Source organism: Aptenodytes patagonicus, chromosome 2 (assembly GCF_965638725.1).
Source record: "Aptenodytes patagonicus chromosome 2, bAptPat1.pri.cur, whole genome shotgun sequence".
In the NCBI taxonomy this organism is placed as follows: Eukaryota; Metazoa; Chordata; class Aves; order Sphenisciformes; family Spheniscidae; genus Aptenodytes; species Aptenodytes patagonicus.
In genome coordinates, this window is record NC_134950.1 from 83,541,874 (window position 1) to 83,561,713 (window position 19,840).

The following is a 19,840-nucleotide window of genomic DNA, read 5'->3' on the forward strand; positions in this document are numbered from 1 at the left end:
TCAGTCATCATTTGTGTATCTGTGAGTCCCAGTCCCCTGCAACCACCCCATGGGACTATCCACAGACAATACGCAGCATCCAGAGTCCTCACAGCACAGTAAGAACTATTTCACCTAGTTTTGCCATTCTCACATCAAAAGCCTTTCATTTCTATTCATTTATTTGTTTTCTATTCCTTCTAAGCAAAGGTTCAGGCTCAAGACTCTCTTACATGGCTTTGTATCATGTAGTTGCAGACAATGCTCTATTGCTTAAAAAAAAAATATTAAAAAAATCAGCAAATGTCGTTTACCTCAGAGGAGCTATTATCAACTGTCTTTCCTTAAGAATATGTAGAGCTAAGTCTAACATACAAAAAAAAGAAAGAGTGCGCTTCTGGAAACAAGGAGAGGCAGGCCACAGCATATTCTTTGGGGAAAAACAAACAAACAAAAACCAATAAGGAAGCTACAAGGGACTTCCCTGTCCTTTCTTCTTCCCCAATATGAATATGCTGCTCCCATGTTTTACAAGTGTTACCAACAGCCTAAGAGTCACCAAGAAGTAGCAGTGTCTTTGGGGGAAAAATAATTCTCTTAAATTGTGTTTTTGGCCACGCTACTTCTCTGTTACTAGTTTTCTAGTGTCTCCTCAGAGTAAAATGTGCACGCACACGCATCTCAGTGAGACACTGCAACAATAAAAAAATCAAAAAGCGAATCGTTGATACCAGTAGTTAAAGGACAATATCCAAAAAATTGCAAAAAGCGGCAAGTCCCCCACCCCTTTTTCTTTCAGACACATGACCATCTACCCCAGAGATCCCTATTTTGGATCAGGTGGCCACCCATAAGTCCCCTCCCCACCCTTTTGTTCACATCACCTTCCTCCCTCCCCTTTTTCACCACAGCTCCTGCAGAAGTCTCTTTTTTGTTTACCTCAGAAGTACATCAAGGGCTCTGTCACCAGAAAAACAGTCTTGACTGAGAATTTTATTAATTTATTGCCAATTAACATAAACTTGCACTATCCTTGTACTTCAGTAATTACAGAGGCTAGACCAGCAACATCCCAGTTTTCAGGGCATCCCCACAATGTATGGAGCTGGAATAGGAAGTATACTCTGCAGTCTCTTTAGAAAAGTTGTACTGTTACTGAAAAGGGTGCTAGAAGTTGTTAAGCTGCATATTAAAAGTGCCATTCAAAACATTGCAAGAAACCTGCATGTGAGGCTGGGCATAAAACCAGATTTTGAAATGACCCCTTAGGGCTCTGGAGTACATCTTCCTGAACTCAGAGATACACAGTCTCCTGCTCTGCAGAGGCACAAAATATCTTGTAGGCACCCTTCACGGGGTCATCTTCTGCCCTAACAGAAGTGTTCACTGATCCACATCAGGGTCGGAAAACCAGCTTGTATTTGAGGTGGTGCGTAGTAAGTGCCTTTGCCAACAAGATGCATGCAATGCCATAAAAATTTACTTAACTTTATTGATTAGTAGCCACCACTATAGCTCCGATTTTTGCTTTGCCAGCCCGAGAACCACAGCCCCAGAACAATCAGCACAAAACATTCTTTTACAAACTCTGCCCCACCTAAGAAGGAAAAATGTACAGCACAAGCTGCACACTGTGATGGTATTACAAGAAACTGTACGCTCACGGCTGTGGGCAAAGGCAGCCTCCAACACACCTGCTTCATCCCACACTCACCTGTCTTCTCCTCCTTCACCATCACTTCATTTTTTCTTACTTTTTTTTTTCCCTCCAGCACACATGGTCTTTTGGGGATTTTTGCTTATTCACTTAATGCATATGTTGCTGTGAATTTGGTTTTTGTAGTTTTTTTTTCCTCCAGCTTTCCATGTTGCCTGCATTGAGCAGCACATCTCAAAGACTAAAGGCCACCACAATCATACTGTAGGGTCATCTGATTGGTTTGGGGATGGGTGAGGGGGACTCGATTAGATTCCCAGGCTTTGCCCCTTGCCTCACACTCTCTCCAACACAATTCCATCACTTCAACTCAGGCATGTTAAAACTTGTTCAGCAGATTTCTAAATTGGTGGCCGAGTTTGTATTTTCATTTAATTTTCTATGTACATTTAAATTTTAATAATTAAAGTTGCTTATATCATGTTAAACAGTCTTTTCATACCTTTTAGGTATATACATACATATATACTGAAAATACATAAAGTATAAATACATATTTGTACACTCATATAGGTTTATGTTTACATATGCATAAACACACATATTTATACAGATATACACAGATATATTTATGAGGCTCTTCTTCTACACCCCACTTGTTTACCCTGGATGAACTCCCACCAACCCATCACAGCGTCTCAGAGGTCACATGGGGCCTGGCTAGTCCCAACGGCAGCAGCACTGGAGACTCTGGGACAGAAGCCATGGGCAAAGGGAGGACTGTCCTTGTCACAAGGGTCCTGAGCTGCCTCCAGGGTAAGGGAGAAGACGACTTCCCCCAGAAGTGTGGTAACATGGGGGCACTGGGGAAGGGAAGGGGATATGAGCAGAAGGGACTTCTGGGGCAATGGCCCTGCTACCCGTAATGTAGGTCTCCTGGGGCCATTTGTCACGTGACAGGACCTGTCACAGGGATGGATGGTCATATGCCGAGAAATGCGGAGGGCTTCTAGGGTAGATTGGTGGTGTGACTGGAGGGGAGGGGGCAGAGCATCTGTCACTGCTCACGTTGTGTGAAAGTCATCTTTTAACTATCGAAAACCATTTTCCAACCTCCCAGGCAAGAGTTGCTGGGCTCGCAAGGAAGTACCTTGCTGCTGCATACGAGCAATATGCAGAACTGCACTAATAAGCTTCAGTAATTTCAACAATCCTCATTTCATGAGCAAGGACAGAGTCCCAGTATGACCAAACTTGACTTGCCTTAAGACCCAGTTTATAAGAACTTTACTGTTTGCTTTCTCCTTCCATGCTTGCTAAGCACAAGTATAACATGTCACAGGAAAATCTAAGTTGCTTTACCTGTATCCGTTGCCTCCACATCTTGATAGTAGAACATCAAATGACGCAGACCACCAGGGGCCAAGAATTTGTCAATGCGCTCTATCTGTTTGAGATCACGTTGACGTATTTATGCATAGCATACACACTATGAAAAGTTTAACTTGCTCAGATTTTTAACATACAGGGCTGAAAAATACTCATCACATTATCATTGTTCAATAATAAAATTATACCAGGCCCAGTTACTATCCCCAAAAAAAATGACTGAGTTGCCTTGTCCTTTAGCAGCACACAGCTACTTAATTGAATCACTTAAATTTTTCCATGCCGAACACAACTGCATATAGCCAGGCCATGCTTCAGTTTACTGAAACCACTTACTGTACATGCTGTATATCATCTATCAAACTGAGGGCACAGGGCATTTCTTCATTTACTGAAATGCAGCAGCACCTCATTGAAGTCCTTGTCCTAGTTTTGGCTGGGATAGAGTTAATTTTCTTCTAGTAGCTGGCATAGTGCTAGGTTTTGGATTTAGGATGAGAATAACATTGATAACACACCGATGTTTCAGTTGTTGCTAAGCAGTGCTTACACTAATGAAGGACTTTTCAGCTTCCCATGCCCTGCCAGCAAGAAGCTGGGAGGGGGCACAGCCAGGACAGCTGACCCAAGGGACATTCCATACCATGTGACGTCATGCTCAGTACATAAACTGGGAGCAGTTGGCCAGGGGGGCGGTGACCGCTGCTCAGGAACTGGCTGGGCATCGGTTGGTGGGTGGTGAGCAATTGCATTGCGCATCACTTATTTTGTATATTCTTTTATCATCATTATTATTATTATTATTGATATTTTCCCTTCCTTTTCTGTCCTATTAAACTGTCTTTATCGCAACCCACGGATTTTACTTTTTTCCTGATTCTCTCCCCCATCCCACTGGGGGCCGGGGGGAGTGAGCGAACGGCTGTGTGGTGTTTAGCTGCCGGCCAGGTTAAACCACAACAGTCCTTTTGGCGCCCAATGTGGGGCACAAAGGGTTGAGGAGATAACAGATCTGACCAGAGTGCATTAAGGCAAATTTGTTATAAACATTCATCATAGTGGTTTAACAGTCGCTGGTCACAATGTTGATTAATTTACTCTCAAAGCTGTCCTGCCTGCTCTCAGAGTTGTGTCATGTAACACCTTACTTGCTGTACCTGTTCCCTGTTGCGCTGTCTGTCACCTCTGGGAGCTGGATCAAGGATATCATTCTGCTGCACTGTGTAACACTACTGGTTTTTGATGTGATAAAATTATTGGTCGTGAGACTAATTTTTGTATTTGTACTCGGCCTTGCCATCATCTCCGTACCTCGGGAGCCACTTTTTGGAAACTTAATAATTACACATTTTACGTTTTCTCCTCGGGGAACCAATCTATGGGGGAGACGGGGGGATACGCTTTCCCCCGCTCCTTCACCTTCCCTTTCTCCTTCAGGCTAGTTACAACAGAGAATTTTGAATATCCTTGGGATGTTCAAACCAGCATGTTCCTATTGCTGTATCTCCTGAATGTGGTTCAGGTCTTGTTTAAGGTTAAACAATTATTTAAGAATACCATCCAGAGATCAACCCTGGCAACAGGCACTGTGGCTACTCCAACCCCGGTGACAGGCATTGTGGCTACTCCAACCCCTGTGACAGGCACCACAGCTACACACAAACCCCAGCGACAGGCACCACAACTACTCCAGCCCCCACGACAGGTACTGCAGCTACTCAGACCCCAGCAACAGGCACTGTGGCTGAACCAGAGAAGCAACCTGTGCCGGCATCAGTCACCCCTATACACAAGAAGAAATACTCAAGAAAATCAACTCGTTTAGTAAGGGATGAAGATGAACCAGGGCCATCACGAGAACAGGAAGAAGAGGCAGAACGCATAAAAGATTGTAACCACCCGATCTCTATCCCTGAGTGAGCTGTAAGATAATGCGAAAAGATTTCAGTCATCGTCCAGGCGAGCATGTTGTCACCTGGCTGCTCTGATGCTGGGATAATGGGGCCAGTAGCCTGGAATTAGAGGGTAGGGAAGCCAGGCAGCTGAGATCCCTTTCCAGGGAAGGGGGCATTGACAAAACAATTGGAAAAGGGGCACAAGCCCTCAGCCTCTGGAGGTGACTCCTGTCAGGAGTGAAGGAAAGGTATCCCTTCAAGGAAGATGTTATATGTCACCCAGGCAAGTGGACCACCATGGAGAGGGGTATGCAGTACCTGAGAGAATTAGCTGTGCTGGAGGTGATTTATGATGACCTGAACAGCGAGCAGTTATCCAAAGATACAGATGAAGTCCAGTGCATGCGACCCATGTGGTGGAAGTTTGTACGGAGTGCACCATCATCATATGCCAACTCATTGGCAGTAATGACCTGGAAAGACGGAGAGGAACTAACGGTGGATGAATTGGCTGGCCAACTCCAGCATTACAAAGAAAGTCTCTCTTCCTCCCTACTGGCCTGCATCTTGACTGTGGAGAAACTGTGCCGGAAGGTCCAGCAACTCAGAGAGGATAGGTCCTACTCCCCACCTGTACGGACCAGTATCTCAGCCATTAGGAGTAAGCATCCCTCTGCTCAAGAGACAGAATATAGTGGATACTCACCATGGGCCACCCTGTGGTTTTACCTGCGTGACCACAGAGAGGACATGAGGAAGTGGGATGGAAAAATCTACCTCAACCCGAGAGGCACGGGTACGTGAGTTGCAAGGAAAAACAATCACAAAAGGGGGCTCTTCCAGGAAAATTGCTGCTCCAGTTTCCAGCAGGCAGTTCCCCAGACAGAGCAGAAGGGCTGATTTTACTTCTGATCTTAATAAAGGGACTTCTGACTTGTATTTACAAGAAGTGACCAACAGTAATTTTCCAGCAGAAAAGGCTTCTACTTCTAGTTCTTCTTCAGAAACATTTGCTGGTACCATTTGTGCTTCCTAGTGCAGGAAAAAGGCTAAGAGATCACCAGCAGCAGGAAGAAAGCCACATTTATCCCTCTTCCATTAATAATGGGCCTCAGTTACACCAAGATCATATAAACTGCTATTCCAGAAAATCTTGGCTGAGCCTTCCAAGATGAGGTCAAAACAACTATTACACTTTTCTCTTTCCAAGTATAACAGCTGCTAATATTTTCTTCATCTGACAATTATTCTCAGGCAATACAGTCTGCCAGGAAACCCATTTAGAGATAAAACACACAAAGGCTGAAACAAGTTCTGCTTTTTAATTTGTGTGACAGTGTTCTGCACAGCTTATTTTCCTATATCACATGGAATCACAGAAATGTCGGAAGGGACTTCTGGGAGATCTCAAGGCCAGCCTCCTGTATCATTAACAGCAGCTCAGGTCATCCAGAGCTTTGCCTACGCTGAGTCTCAAAAACCTCAGGGATAGAAATTACACAGCTCACTTGATTAACCTATTCCCATTGTTGTGGTTTGACTCCAGCCAGCAACTGAGCACCACGCAGCCACTCACTCACCCTCCCCCCACACCCAGTGGAATGGGGGAGACAATCGGAAGAGCAAAAGTAAGAAAACTCATGGGTTGAGATAAGAACAGTTTAATACTTTAAATAATAGAATAATAACAACAATAATAATTTGTAATGGAAAGTAAAACAACAAGAGAGAGAAAGAAACAAAAAAAAATCCAGAGGAAAAAAAAAAGTGATGCAACCACTCACCACCCGCCGACCGACGCCCAGTCGGTCCCTGAGCAGCGGTCACCGCCCCCCGGCCAACTCCCCCCAGCTTATATACTGAGCATGATGTCATATGGTATGGAATATCCCTTTGGCCTGTTTGGGTCAGCTGTCCTGGCTATACTTCCTCCCAGCTTCTTGTGCACCTCCTCGCTGGCAGTGTATGGGAAGCTGAAAAGTCCTTGACTTAGTATAAATACTGCTTAGCAACAATTAAAATGTCAGTGTGCTACCACGTTATTCTCATGCTACATCCAAAACACAGCACTATGCCAGCTACTAGGAAGAAAATTAACTCTGTCCTGGTCAAAGGGACAGAGTCCCTTTTCATCAAGAAGGGTCTCTTAATGTCCAATGTGCAAGTTGTGGCTATTGCCTTTGTTATATCATCTGCAACTGCTGAGAAGAGTTCAGCCCTGTCATCTTTGTAACTACTCTTCAAGCAGCTGCGGGCTATTTGACTTCCCCTCAATCTCTTATTCTCCCTCTTCGCATACTTTGCATGTCGTATGTCCATCACTAGCTTGGTAGTATTCCACTGGACTTTCTTCAGTTTCTCAACAATATTAGCACTGAAATGGGAATGCATAAACTGAAGGTACACAGATGGAAAGAGAATGCAAGAGAAAAAAAAAACCGCGACAATCTTTACTATAGTGTCAGGGAGTAAAACAAGATCTACTTGCTGCCTACCTAGGTTTTAAAATAATAATGATTTCTTTTCAAATCACAAAATGTATCTCCATTGCATATAATACTTACCATCAACTTTGATGCACTGTTTCCTCAATATACATATTTCTAACTGCTTACCCCCTGCATTAGCCCTCGTGTAGTCAGTCAGATCACTTAGCCATTCTATTTTGTCAAGTAGTTTCCACCTGATTTAATTTCCTAAACTAGATCACAATGTAGTCTCACAAATGCTGGTGGCAGCCTAATGGAAACAACAACAACATGCAGTCTGCTGTGGACAGGACGCTTGAATCTACATGCACTATATATTCAAGGATTGAGAGGCTTCATGCTGTGGATCCAGTATGAAATAGTGTCACAGGTTTTACTGTACTATCTATAACCACTGGAAAGCAGAAATTCTAATCAATTTCAAAATCAATATTGTTACAATAGGTCCTGAAACTAAGACGACTTTTGTTCAACTTAATTACACAATGCTGAGAAATATTCTTTTGATGAGAAGACTTGAGTAATCTCAGACACAAAGTCTGACAACTATCTCAACTATCTCACTGAGTATTTGATGGTAATATCAGTTCTAAGGCACCCTATGAGCTTCACTGTCAAATTCATCAGATTACCTGGTTACCATCAAGAATAGCATCTTCTACTTCTGCTTTGTCCAGATTCACACAAGAGGCAACAGTGTCCAGTAAGTAATCATGCCTTCCATCCAGCCGAGCACGTTTAGCCTCCCTCTCTTCCTTGAGCTTTTGCTGTTATAAAACACAAAGTGGACAATGAATAAGTCACAATCTATTTTGAAGACAAAAATAAAGAAAATTCTAAAATTTATTTTAAAAAGTAAAGGCAATTATATTCTTCTATACTTGTGGTTTATGTTTTTAAGGCACTCAAATGAAATTTTTAGAAGCGACTCCTGTTAGGATTTTACAGTTGATTTTCTTTGTTCTATTTGCGGACTTAGCACAAAATTTCTATCATCAGTCTTTTGTATAATATTATTTATTTGTTGAAAGGCTCTGTAGAGAAGAAAAAAAAAGTTATTTTATATGTACGGCTCTGTCATTCTGCAAGTTATCTTCAACACCCCAAGTCCTTAGTCCCAGCTTTTCAGTCTAGTCACATATGACCATCAAGTCAAGACAGGATTCTGACCCATCTTTGTTATTCATGGAAGATATTGTAAGTGTTGTCTAATAAAGACAGATGTTCCTGGAGGAAGCTAGGGTTTCACACATTATCTCTTTAATATAATGAGAAGTAAAACAAGCCACAAGCCTCAAGGTAGACAAGTGTTTACAAATGTGCTTAACTATAGCTATTATACCATTCTTCAAGCAGTATGCCTACTCTTCTAATTAAATTGAATTCCCATATGTAATACACTTCATTACATTATAGACAAAATAGCCTTCTGGAATAGTTACTGGTATTATTGTGCTTGCAGATTACAAGATTTAATATCATTTCATTTTCAAAAGAAATTTAGAATTATGTTTCATTGGTGGTAAATTCAATCTTTATTTCCCCAGTGATTATGAAAAATCTAGTAACTCTATAAAGTATGCACAAGTGATTTATCCACAAGCTTCTGCAGAGCCAATAGGAGTTGCATAATATACTTTATACCCTTATGTAAATTATCTTTCCTACTTCCTAAAGGAATTTTCAAATATTCGGTAAACTTGTAATTACTACCATGCCTTCATAAATGCTGAATGCACTGGAAATGTTTTTCCATGTAAAAGACAAACATACAAATCATGTTCTTTACACAGATATGCCTGAAGAATGCAGTAGCAGATTAATTTGTACACGTACTTCATGCTATTTTACCTCTGACATTCCCTAACATGGTCTCCACTTTCCCAAAAGTGAAATGTCATCACAGGATTGGCCTTTCCTACATGTTCTCAAACAAGGGTAGAAATTTTCCCCCTAGTTAGACATAAAAAAAGCAATGATTTTGGGCTGAAACAGCTTCACACTAGATGATAACACTAGAATCCTAAAAACTGTTGCTTCAGTAATTTGAGCACAACTGATAATGCCTCTTTAACACAGAAAAGTACAACCAATACCCTGCCAATTAGTTAGCTTCCATTTAATCCAGCAATAAGCTCTTTTTGTTTTACTTAACTAGAGAGAGACTACTTTTGTACTCTGCTGTGTTTCCAGCATAGAACTCCAGATATATACTGGTTATCAGTTCCCAACTCCACCTATACAGATGGCCCTTGATATGTTCATAGCCTCCATTTCTTCTACAAGTTGCTGTTTATGTAGGCTGAAATCATGAGCATCTTCTTCTCAAACCGGGTGATCATGCCCTGATGTTTGTTTCAGTTCTTTTCATGCTTTCCAATCCTTTAATTGCAGTCTCTCAAGAGACTATATACAAATATACTAGCTATTGTAACAATATATACTAGCTATTGTGTATAGCTGTTCCCATAGCATTAGGCAATATTGATGTCTAAGTCCAGTAATAACAAGGGCATTCATTAATATGTCAAACTTTAAAAGTCTAGTTAACTTAAATTATTTTTATGAACTGTACCTAGAGAAAACAGGGAATTATTAAATAGATAGTAAAGCTATAGTTTTATGAAGATTAAGACATTCACTTGCGTTTATCATGTGTCACTTCTGGAAGGCATTTGCATTGTTCTGGTAGATATCTCCCTAATTAATACAAGTTGCATGCATGTTTTTCCTGAGAGTAGCTACAATGCAATTCAAGAACACACCCTGCCTGTCATGCTTCCATATTTTAACGACCTGCCATTTCTAAGAACTTCTTCTCCTCCCCAAATGAAGTGTTCCCCAACCACAAACTCTCACTTCTCAGTTGTTGCAGTCATCAGAAGACACTGCTGCCTCACTTTTAGGATTAGGTTGTGCCCAAAAAAGTAGAAGAAACCCAACTTCAGTGCTTTCAAAAGCAAGTCATTAATTTAAATATTTAAAAACACTCATAAGCTAGACTGGTAACTGATCAAAAAATCACTTTCCATTTGCATACTACTTAAAGAATAAATTTTTAAGATATTCTTTACTTAGGATTAGGAATCTCAGAGAATTAATTGCAAGAAAATGTTGAGCTTTCTACCTCTCATTCTTCCCTTCCCCCTTGCCCCCCATCTTTAAGGAAGGGCCAGGCATAAATGAGCAAAAGGCTCATGGAGGAACAAGTAGATTTGTATTCCAGATTTGTTTCCTTCCCGATTTTTGCATGGGGTGCATTTCAGGCCCTCAATCCTTTTGTATCAACCAAAACTTCAGTGAAGGAATCCACTAACCTGTTCTCAAAATTCAGCCTTTGGACTTTAAGATGCTAACTTTAACTACCCCCACATCTTGCTTCAAACCAGCAATGTGGTCATGGCCTAGGAGCTTCTGTATATTTTACGTCCTGCAGGATTCACTACAGAAGAACATATCCCTAAACAGCATCTGTACAAAAAAATACCAAAAACCAGGCAGGTTTATGTAATTCAAATAAACATCATTTAACAGAACACTGAAAGAGTAAGATTTGAAGAAGATGGAAGGATTGCTAAAACACATGAGCTATCATTTATGTAGGTAAGAGAGGAATTGCTGGTATGTGCAGTAACACTTATGTGCAAACCCTGGAAAGTATCAGCAGCAATTCTGATCAAGGTCATACAACAAAGCCTCCTCATAACGTCCCATGATGTAGGAGGATCCAGATACAACGGTATTTACGAGAGATAAATGGTTTCTCACTTAGATATCTGGAAGGATTGTCCAAGTTTTTATGTGGTACAGCTTTACCTTGGTTCTTCATTTAAAGAACAGCAGCACAGCCACCTTTAGTTTTGGGTTTCTTTTTCCCCTCTTAGTTCCAAAGGTAAGAAAGGCCATGTGACACAGTACCACAACAGATGAAAGCCCAAAGCTAAACTAATTAACCAAAAAGTCCTTCTTTGACGATTAGTCTAGTTATAACAAGTAACTTGTTTTATGTTACATAAAACCTTAAAATTCCTAATACCTAAATACCAAAAATTTAGCACAGGAAACTAATTTCAGTAGACATCTGCTCCTGAAGCAGAATAAAGGGAAGATTCCTAAATCCATTTCAACATACGCCTAAACCCATAACCATCACACCACTGATCTGAAGCAACAAATGGGATTAAGTTAAAATTAAAAAAAAAAAAAAAAAAGAAGAAAGTGTTTTCTAGCTACCACAAGAGTATGTAAGTATATACATCTAAGCAGAAGGTACTAAAAGATCAGAAGTCAGAGTTGTCTGGGGTCCTTCCTTTGAAACAGCGGCTGCAGAAACCAAATATTGACTACTGCCAACTTCTCCATTACAGAGTGCAGTTGCTGATGTGTCTGCAGACACTCTAAATAGAGTTAGCATGAATGTTATTTAGTATGCAAGTCATAACTGCACAAGTTAAAACTTGTTCCTGAACACTGTTTATCCAGCAAATGATGCATTTGGTTGTCAGAATACTGGGCATTACTGAATTTAGACACGCTCTGATCAAAGTCTTATGGATGAGCAATACACTTGAACTTTACTGGGAAGTTCAATAGTAAAAGAGTCAATAAGTAAAGTAAGAGTGTTGTATTGTTAATTTACTGTCTTATCCAAAACTTATTTAACCAACATGGCATTCCTCTGTCTCTCCTTTAACTTTCCAAGATGTTTTATAGTGCATAAGCATTGCTCATGGATTTCCCTGTAAAAGTAAACTGCAAACCATTTTACACTTTCCAAGCACCCCAAGTTTTCAACAGACACACACCTTTTTATTCACTCCTCTCCAAAAAACACACACCCTACAGAATTAGGGCATTCCCCTTAGCTGACTCTAAAATCTCAAACATCAATCAGAGCTTTCCCACATTTGTTAACTCAGGAATTTCCCACATTACATTAACTCAGGAACAGTTTGTTCAAATAACCAGCTTTTAAAATTAGTCTAAGGGTCTTAAGGACTTTTGTATTTTATTATTGTTTCTCAACACTATGTAGTGCCTTCAAAATTCTGTTCCCATTTTACAAGTACGGGAAGAATGCAGTTAAACTTCAATTTTCCTTGGTGGCAGAGCCCACCCCTGTTTTGTTGCCAAATCTAGCATCAAGCTCGCTATTGTACCAGTATAACATATATGAAATTATACCATTACCAGACCACTGCAACAATCCGGACAAGATGCAAGTACCAGCAGCCAAATGCATAAATATCTCCCAGTGCAAATTTACCTTTCAAAACAAATCATGCAACTAAGCCTTTACTGATACCCTACCAATTAACTTACAAGATCAGTTACACAAAAAAACCCTACCTCTTAGGACAAATACCTATCCCAAACACTACATTTTGCTTTAAAAAGGCAGTTGATCCATTTTCATGTAATTAGAGTATTTTGCAAAACCAACATCATCCACTTACACCATTTTAAACCACACATTTTTCTTCCCCGCAGCCCCCCTCAATTTACACCTTTATTCTAACTATACGGTTACTAGTCTGGACCTAGTCCAAAGTTCAGTTTTCCTTACCTTTATAACTCTGTCAATGCTCTGCTTCCAAAGTTTCTTTCTTCCAGCTCTAAACATTGTACTATTCGATATAAGCATCAAGTACTATTTTTCAGCAATAAGCCTTAAACCACGGAGCAAGGTTCTTCATTCATCATCATTTTGAACTCTCCCCCCAACCTTTTGTTCGTATTTGTTTCATTCCTTATCTGTAGGAACATCAAAAAAAACCCTAGAAAATACAGAAGGACCTAAAAAGCCAGCAACAATTAACCTTAGCTCTGTTTCTTTTTAAAATTCAGTTCTAATGTGCATTTAAACTACCTGAAAACTAAATCGGACCACTTTAGAAACTAGAGGTCTCTAAGCGTCAGAATTTACTGCCTGTAGATTAGGAGTTGAAAATTACTGCTACCAACCACAGTGTTGTTAAGGTGATATTGTTTATATACAAACACCACTCGATATGATTCAACATGCTCAAGGGCAACATAAACATTTGCAAAAGTCCATTTTATAACTGCTTATCTGAATTGTGTTTATCCCTCTTAAGTAATCCTCATGTCAACAGACATCTTTGTTTCCTTGTCACAGATGATTGTTTAAATATATAGCAACAAGTCAAGCAGCTTTTACCTACTAAATTACCACGTTTTCTATTCATATTTTTTATACAAGCACATTCAGCCTCAGTTATTTTTCAGCTGTACAATGGTTGCTTAATACAGCAATTTTTCTTCAGAAAGGAATGTTAAGTTTTTTCTTCTTAAAATAGCCTTAATTTTTTCCATTTCAGTGACAGAATCTAATCTGATGCTCTTGAAAATGCCAAGAAAAACAAACTAATGATCCAATATTAAGAACAAAACCCCCAAATTTTTACTATTTCAGGCTTAGAATGCCCCTAAGTATTTCTGCTTCCACTCATATCAATGTGAATCATGTCTAAAATCACTTGACAACCTCAGTGTTGGTAAAAATCACATGAGTAAAAACCATTTTCCCCACATTATCTGATTTTTCCATACAATTTTCCCCACCCACTATAGTCAAATCTGATTATGTATACATGTTTGAAAGAGAATGACTGAAAATAATTTGCATTCAGTGTAAAAGTAAACATTTGTAGCTTTCTCTGAACCCTTTACAGCCTTCTCTCTTAAAATCAAACATGCTATTAAATATTACATATTGAGCTAATTCTTGGATATATCTCAGAACACGGAACAATTATTTTCTTCTTTGCAGGATGTATGTGATTTCTAATGTCAAAACTCAGCCCCACGGGCTTGACTTTACAATGCATCAAGAAAAGCTCTTTTTTAAAAAAGAAACGGGGGGAGAAAAACCACCAAACCTTGAATAAATTTCTCAAACACCATCTAAGAATCACAGAGCTTTTTCATAAAATGATGTAAGGTCATAGCAATAGCAACTAACTCACAGAGCCACAAAATCATGTAGGTTTAAAGAGATCTCTGAGCAGAAGACTAGATGACTTCCAAAGCAAGTCCAATTAGAGGGGGTTGCTCAGAGATGTGCGCAGTTGAGTTCTGAATATCTCAAAGGATGGAGATTCCACAACCTCTTTGAGCACTATAACAGTGTTTGACCACCCAACATAAAGATTGCTCCCATCTATCTAACCGAAATCTCCTACGTTCCAGTTTGTGTATATTTGGCTCTTATTACCATGCACCTTCATGAAAAGTCCAGCTCTGTCTTCTCTCTCCCCTCCCATTAGACAACTGTAGACTGTAATAAGATCTTCCCTTAGCCTTTTCTTCGTAGACCTCAACAAACACAGTTCTCTCTCATACATCATGCACTTTGGCCTCCTGACCATCTTGGTGACCCACTACTGAACTTGCTCTGTCAACCTGCTGGCTATTTCAGCCCTGCATGTGGTCAGCATTCTTTGCTGCAAGGTGCATTACTGGCTCATGTTCAACTTGGTGTGGAACAGAACCCTTCAGTCCTTCTCTGTAAACCAGCTATCTAACAAGTTGGCCACTGGCCTGTACTGTCATACAAGGTTATTCCATCTTACTGCAGGACTTAGCATTTGCTTTCATTGAATTTATTTTATGTTCTAGTCAGCCCATTTCTCAAGCCTGTCCAGGTCTGTCTGAATAGCAGCCCTGCCCTCCACATATCACTCTCTCCCCCCGGTTTGTTATCATCAACAGACGTGCAGAGATAGCACTCTGTCCCATCATTCAGGTCATTTGTAAAGACACTAAAGTGTATTAGCCTCAGTATCAATTCCTGAGGGACACCACTAGCAACTGGCCACCAGCTGGACTTGGTACCACTTGAAGCCCGCTTGTTCAGCCAATTTTCCACCCAAGTTATCAGACAATTATTCAGTCCATCTATCACTGCTTTGGTGATATCTAAGGATATTAAGGGACACCTTACTAAAGTCAAGATAAAGAACACCACCACTGCTTTCCCCTTGACCACATAGCCAGCCATCTCATCACAGACAGCAATCAGGTTCATCATGCAGGATTTGACACTGGTAAATCTATGCTGGCTCTTCACAATCATCTTCTTGGTCCTTCATGTGCCATAAAATGGCTTCCAGAACAGTTTGCCCCACAATCTTACTGGGAACTGAGGTGCAACTGACTGGTCTGTAGTTCCCCGGATCTTCCTTTTTCTCCTTTCTGAAGATGGGTATGACATTTGTCTTTTTCCAGTCATCAGGAACCTCCCCAGATCATCATGGCCTTTCAAAGATAAGAGGCGTCAATGACATTGGTCTCCTCCCTCAGCACCTTCAGGTGCATCCTATCTGCTCCCATGGACTTCCATATGTTCAATTGGCTTAAGCACCCCCTAATGCTATCTTTGGCTACCATGGGTAATCCTTTCCATACACTCTGCAAGAAGGTTCAAAGACACAGAAGGTCAGAGGGCAAACCCAACTAGTGAAAACTGAGGTAAAAAAGGCACTGAATACTTCAGCCTTTCCCATGTTCTTTGTTGCTTAGTCCCCTGTCCCAGTGAGCAGTGGGCCCACATTTTCTTTTGCTGCCAACGTACTCAGAAAAGCCATTCTCATTTCCCTTCACCCTCTTCACAAGTTTGAACTCCAGCTGAGCTGTACCTTTCTTAACCCTATCTCTGCACATTCGGGCATTGTCTCTATATTCCTCCTGGGTGGCCAATCCTTGACTCTACCTTCTATGGAAGCTGTGTGCATGTTTGAGCTCAGACAGGGTCTCCATGTTCATCCATGCTGACCTTCTGCAAGGCCTGCTCTTCCTTCTACACATTGAATGACCTGTCCTTGCATTCCAAGGATGATGATATTGCAGATCAACCAGTTTTCCTCAGTCCCGTTTCCCCCAGGGCAGTCCTTCACGGGATCCTGCCAACCAGATCCCTGAAGAAGTAAGAAATCTGCTGTCCTGAGGTCTAACTTTGTGACCCTACTGATTGTCTCGCTCCCTTCTCTCAGGGTTTTAAGCTCCACAACCTCTGATCACTGCAGGCAAGGCTTCCCTCGAGCTCCACATCTTCAGCTAGTTCTTTCTTGTTTGTGAGTGGCAAGCCCAGCAGAGCATCTCTGTCAGCTCATTTATCATCCACAAAAATAAATAGTCTTCAGCAAACTCCAGAAATCTCAGTCATTTAAGTAACTTGGAATGCGGCATTTTTACATTAATTAAAAGGTTGGCAAAATTAAATGACTGGCAATCATGACAGGGAAAAATCTAACCCATGGAGTGGGCCCGTATATGTGTTAATATCAGATAATCACAACTCATTAACTTACACAGAAAATCTCTTTGCAGCTGAAATATATCCTAAGTCAGCTCTCACTCAGAACCTTTTAAGTAGACTGCATTTACAGTACTAGATAATACGCTGATCTTGGTTAGAGTCCTAGAAAGATTTTTGTCCTTTATGGAAAGCAACTTCCTGTGATCTTCCACCTCATTATGTGTTAAAAAGGAAAACTGAAAATAATGAAGTGGTTGAGACAGTACTTAACCGCCATTGTCGGGTCACTATTGTCCTCAAAAGGACAATAGTCAAAAGCCAGACTTCCAGCAGAGCCAATTTAGCACACCACTAATACAACCAACAACTCAGAAGGCTAAGAAGCAATTTTTTGGTCTGCAACCATATGCAAGACTCTTATCACCTGTACCACTTCTTTGCCTTGCAAGCCGCAAAAACAAATAATACTCAGCCTCAAGTTTCGTATAGCTGATAACTGCCGAAACTGCTATAAAAATATTGCCTTACATCCACAAGAGCATTAGTTTGAGTAGTGTATCATGGCTACGTAAATGGGCCAAATAAACCAGGTTCATTTTAAAGATTTTTGAACAGAACAGTTCTTGCTGAGGCAGGGTCATGTAATCAATTTAACAAGGACTCCTTGTTTTATCACAGTACCGGATTTAACACTTAGAAAAACATTTTTGTCATTTGCAAAAAAAAAAGTTTTCTTGCAGTTTTTAATCAACTTTTTTAAAAAAAAAACAACCTGCTTTTTTACCCTTTATTTTATTGGTGATCCACAATCAGATCTGTGATTTGAAGAACACATTTCCTCCTCAGATGCTTCAGGAGTGTAAGATCCATGATGAAGTTGCATTATTTTTAATAATGTAATATATACATTAAGGAGGATATGCAATCTTGTATTATAACTCAGCATTCTCAGAATAATTTTAGTCTGTCATGTGTCTCTGGATAGCCTTGACTATGTTCAGCACCCTACAAAACATTAAGTCAGATTTGGGGTAAATCACCACTACACAGGTCAGTAAAACCACGAAGCACACAATCAACTGCATTACAGAAGAACTTTTTAGATTAAAATATTAAGTTATCACATTAGTTTAGGAATTATGCAAGTTCATTTCACAATGACAAAAGATTTTTTGGATAGTGTTACACTGCATAGCATCGGCAACAAGGTTTCTTTTCCTACGGGTAATGACAGACAGTAGTTAGCTACCACCTAGTGGTTAAAAGCTGAAAGCGTACATTACTTTTATGCTGTTTTTCACAAGACCACAAAATACAGTCTATATAAAATTTGGCAACTGAAATTGTCCTTTATGGAGATGATCACTTACAAATCACAGATGAAAATCTACACTGAAGAGAAGTGGAGGAACTTAAAGAAAAGCATATCCTATTCTGCTGCATTCTCTCTCATACAACTGTAATGATAACAAAGCTGAGTGGACTTTCTTATCTTGAGCTGCTTTCAAAACCAAGTAACATTGAGGCTTTAATACCTTTAATTAAGGCAAAGATTTTTAACTGCTGAGAAAAACTAAAACTTCAACATATTTAGTGATTTCCTACACTAGTAGGCATTTGGGTTGCTTGTCATTCCAAAAAATGCTTTTTGTCTTAAACATCTAATGAGTGTACAATTTGTCAGCCACCTAATGTCTTACTTCAGCTCAAACAAGTAAACAAAAAAAGGCTATCATAGCTGAAAAATACAACTTCTCTTCATCTTACTTGGTTGATGAGGTAACAGATACGACTAAGATTTTAACCTATAATAATGTCATCTTGCTGCCCAACAAGCCTTTTATGGCGAAAGATAGTACTGCTTAAAGAATTAACCTACCATGTAGGAAGTCCTAGTGTAATTCCATCTTCTGCTTTAGGCAAGACATTTGTTCTCCAGGCTCTGCATGCCTATTTGATCCACTGCTAAGAAAATAAAATTTGAAGACGAAACACTGAATATATTAAGTAGACAGATACACAATTAGCCGCCTGTTTACCAAGACAGACAGGATGCATGGGTCTTGCCAAGTGAAGAGACGTTATTGTGAGGACAGGCAATTTCAGTTCAAGCAACCATGCAAGTAATACACTTTCCATTTTAAGGAACTACAGAATCTCACACCTTCTCTGCCCTTTTCCAGTACCAATTATGTGGACATGGTGCCCATCAGCTTCAGTCGGAGTAAGGATCAAACGCAAAAATACACTATCTCAGGTTCTTTAAGCATCCCCAACACTGCTCAAATGTTTCCAATATCCCTGGCAATGCAGACTAAAGAGTGTGATAAATTCTCGACATGCAATTGAAGACCAGGAGGGAAACAAGGTCCAGATTCACTGGAAGCTGGGGACACTCCTGAAATAAAGGGAATGGTTTTGGAAGAAACAAGTTAAGTAAACTTTGTGGCTTTTACTCTTAAAAAAAGATCAGTGGGGTGTTTTTAAACCTAGCCTGAGGAAAAGCTATCAAGCCCTAAAGATCATGTGGTCTCAAAATACATACCCACTTGTCTGAAGTACAGGGAGCCCAAACGTGATAGAGCAGAGGCTGCCACCTGCCATACTGCAAACCACAGCAAAAGGCTGGAACAGATACTGTCCCTTTGAACAGGGTAGAAGGAAATAGAAAACCAAAACAAATGCATACTCCTTCTACCTAAGCAGAAGTCCTAGAAACAAAGGCGGGGGAACTGGAATGCTACCTTTGAACAAAGACATTGCTATAACAATAGCACCAGAACCTCAGCATAAGGAAGGTATCATTGGTACCTTGTGCCATACATCAAGGTATTTACTATACAGGAAACATTGAAAAGCCTACACCGCTGTAAAAGAGCTCGGTGTTCAAACAACTTAGCAAGCCAACCAGAGCCAAATGGAATGAAGTTTCAGTCATAAACAAGATAGACAAAGCATATGATATTACTGACTGCCTGATTAGGATGGAAGCATTGACTGTGACATGCTGACAGTGATGAGAAGGGCCCCCATGGCAGGGAACAGTATTAGCAAGAAACTTCAGCTGTCTCCATGTATGCTAGGGAAATACTGTCTCAGATTGCGATGCTGATACTGAATTTTTTAGACATTATTAGTAGTCACAGAAAGT

The 19,840-nt window shown here is 40.3% G+C and overlaps 1 protein-coding gene across 1 annotated transcript in view; it reads right to left on the reverse strand.

The window, feature by feature from the left end:
• DNAH5 (dynein axonemal heavy chain 5) overlaps positions 1 to 19,840 on the reverse strand; it is a 164,407-nt gene that overhangs the window by 129,761 nt on the left and 14,806 nt on the right. The window contains exons 2-3 of the mRNA XM_076330347.1: positions 8,042 to 8,176; positions 2,999 to 3,083 (exon numbers count right to left, since the gene is read on the reverse strand). Of these exons, the coding sequence (XP_076186462.1) occupies positions 2,999 to 3,083; positions 8,042 to 8,176 (220 nt within the window). The remainder of the gene's footprint in view (positions 1 to 2,998; positions 3,084 to 8,041; positions 8,177 to 19,840) is intronic.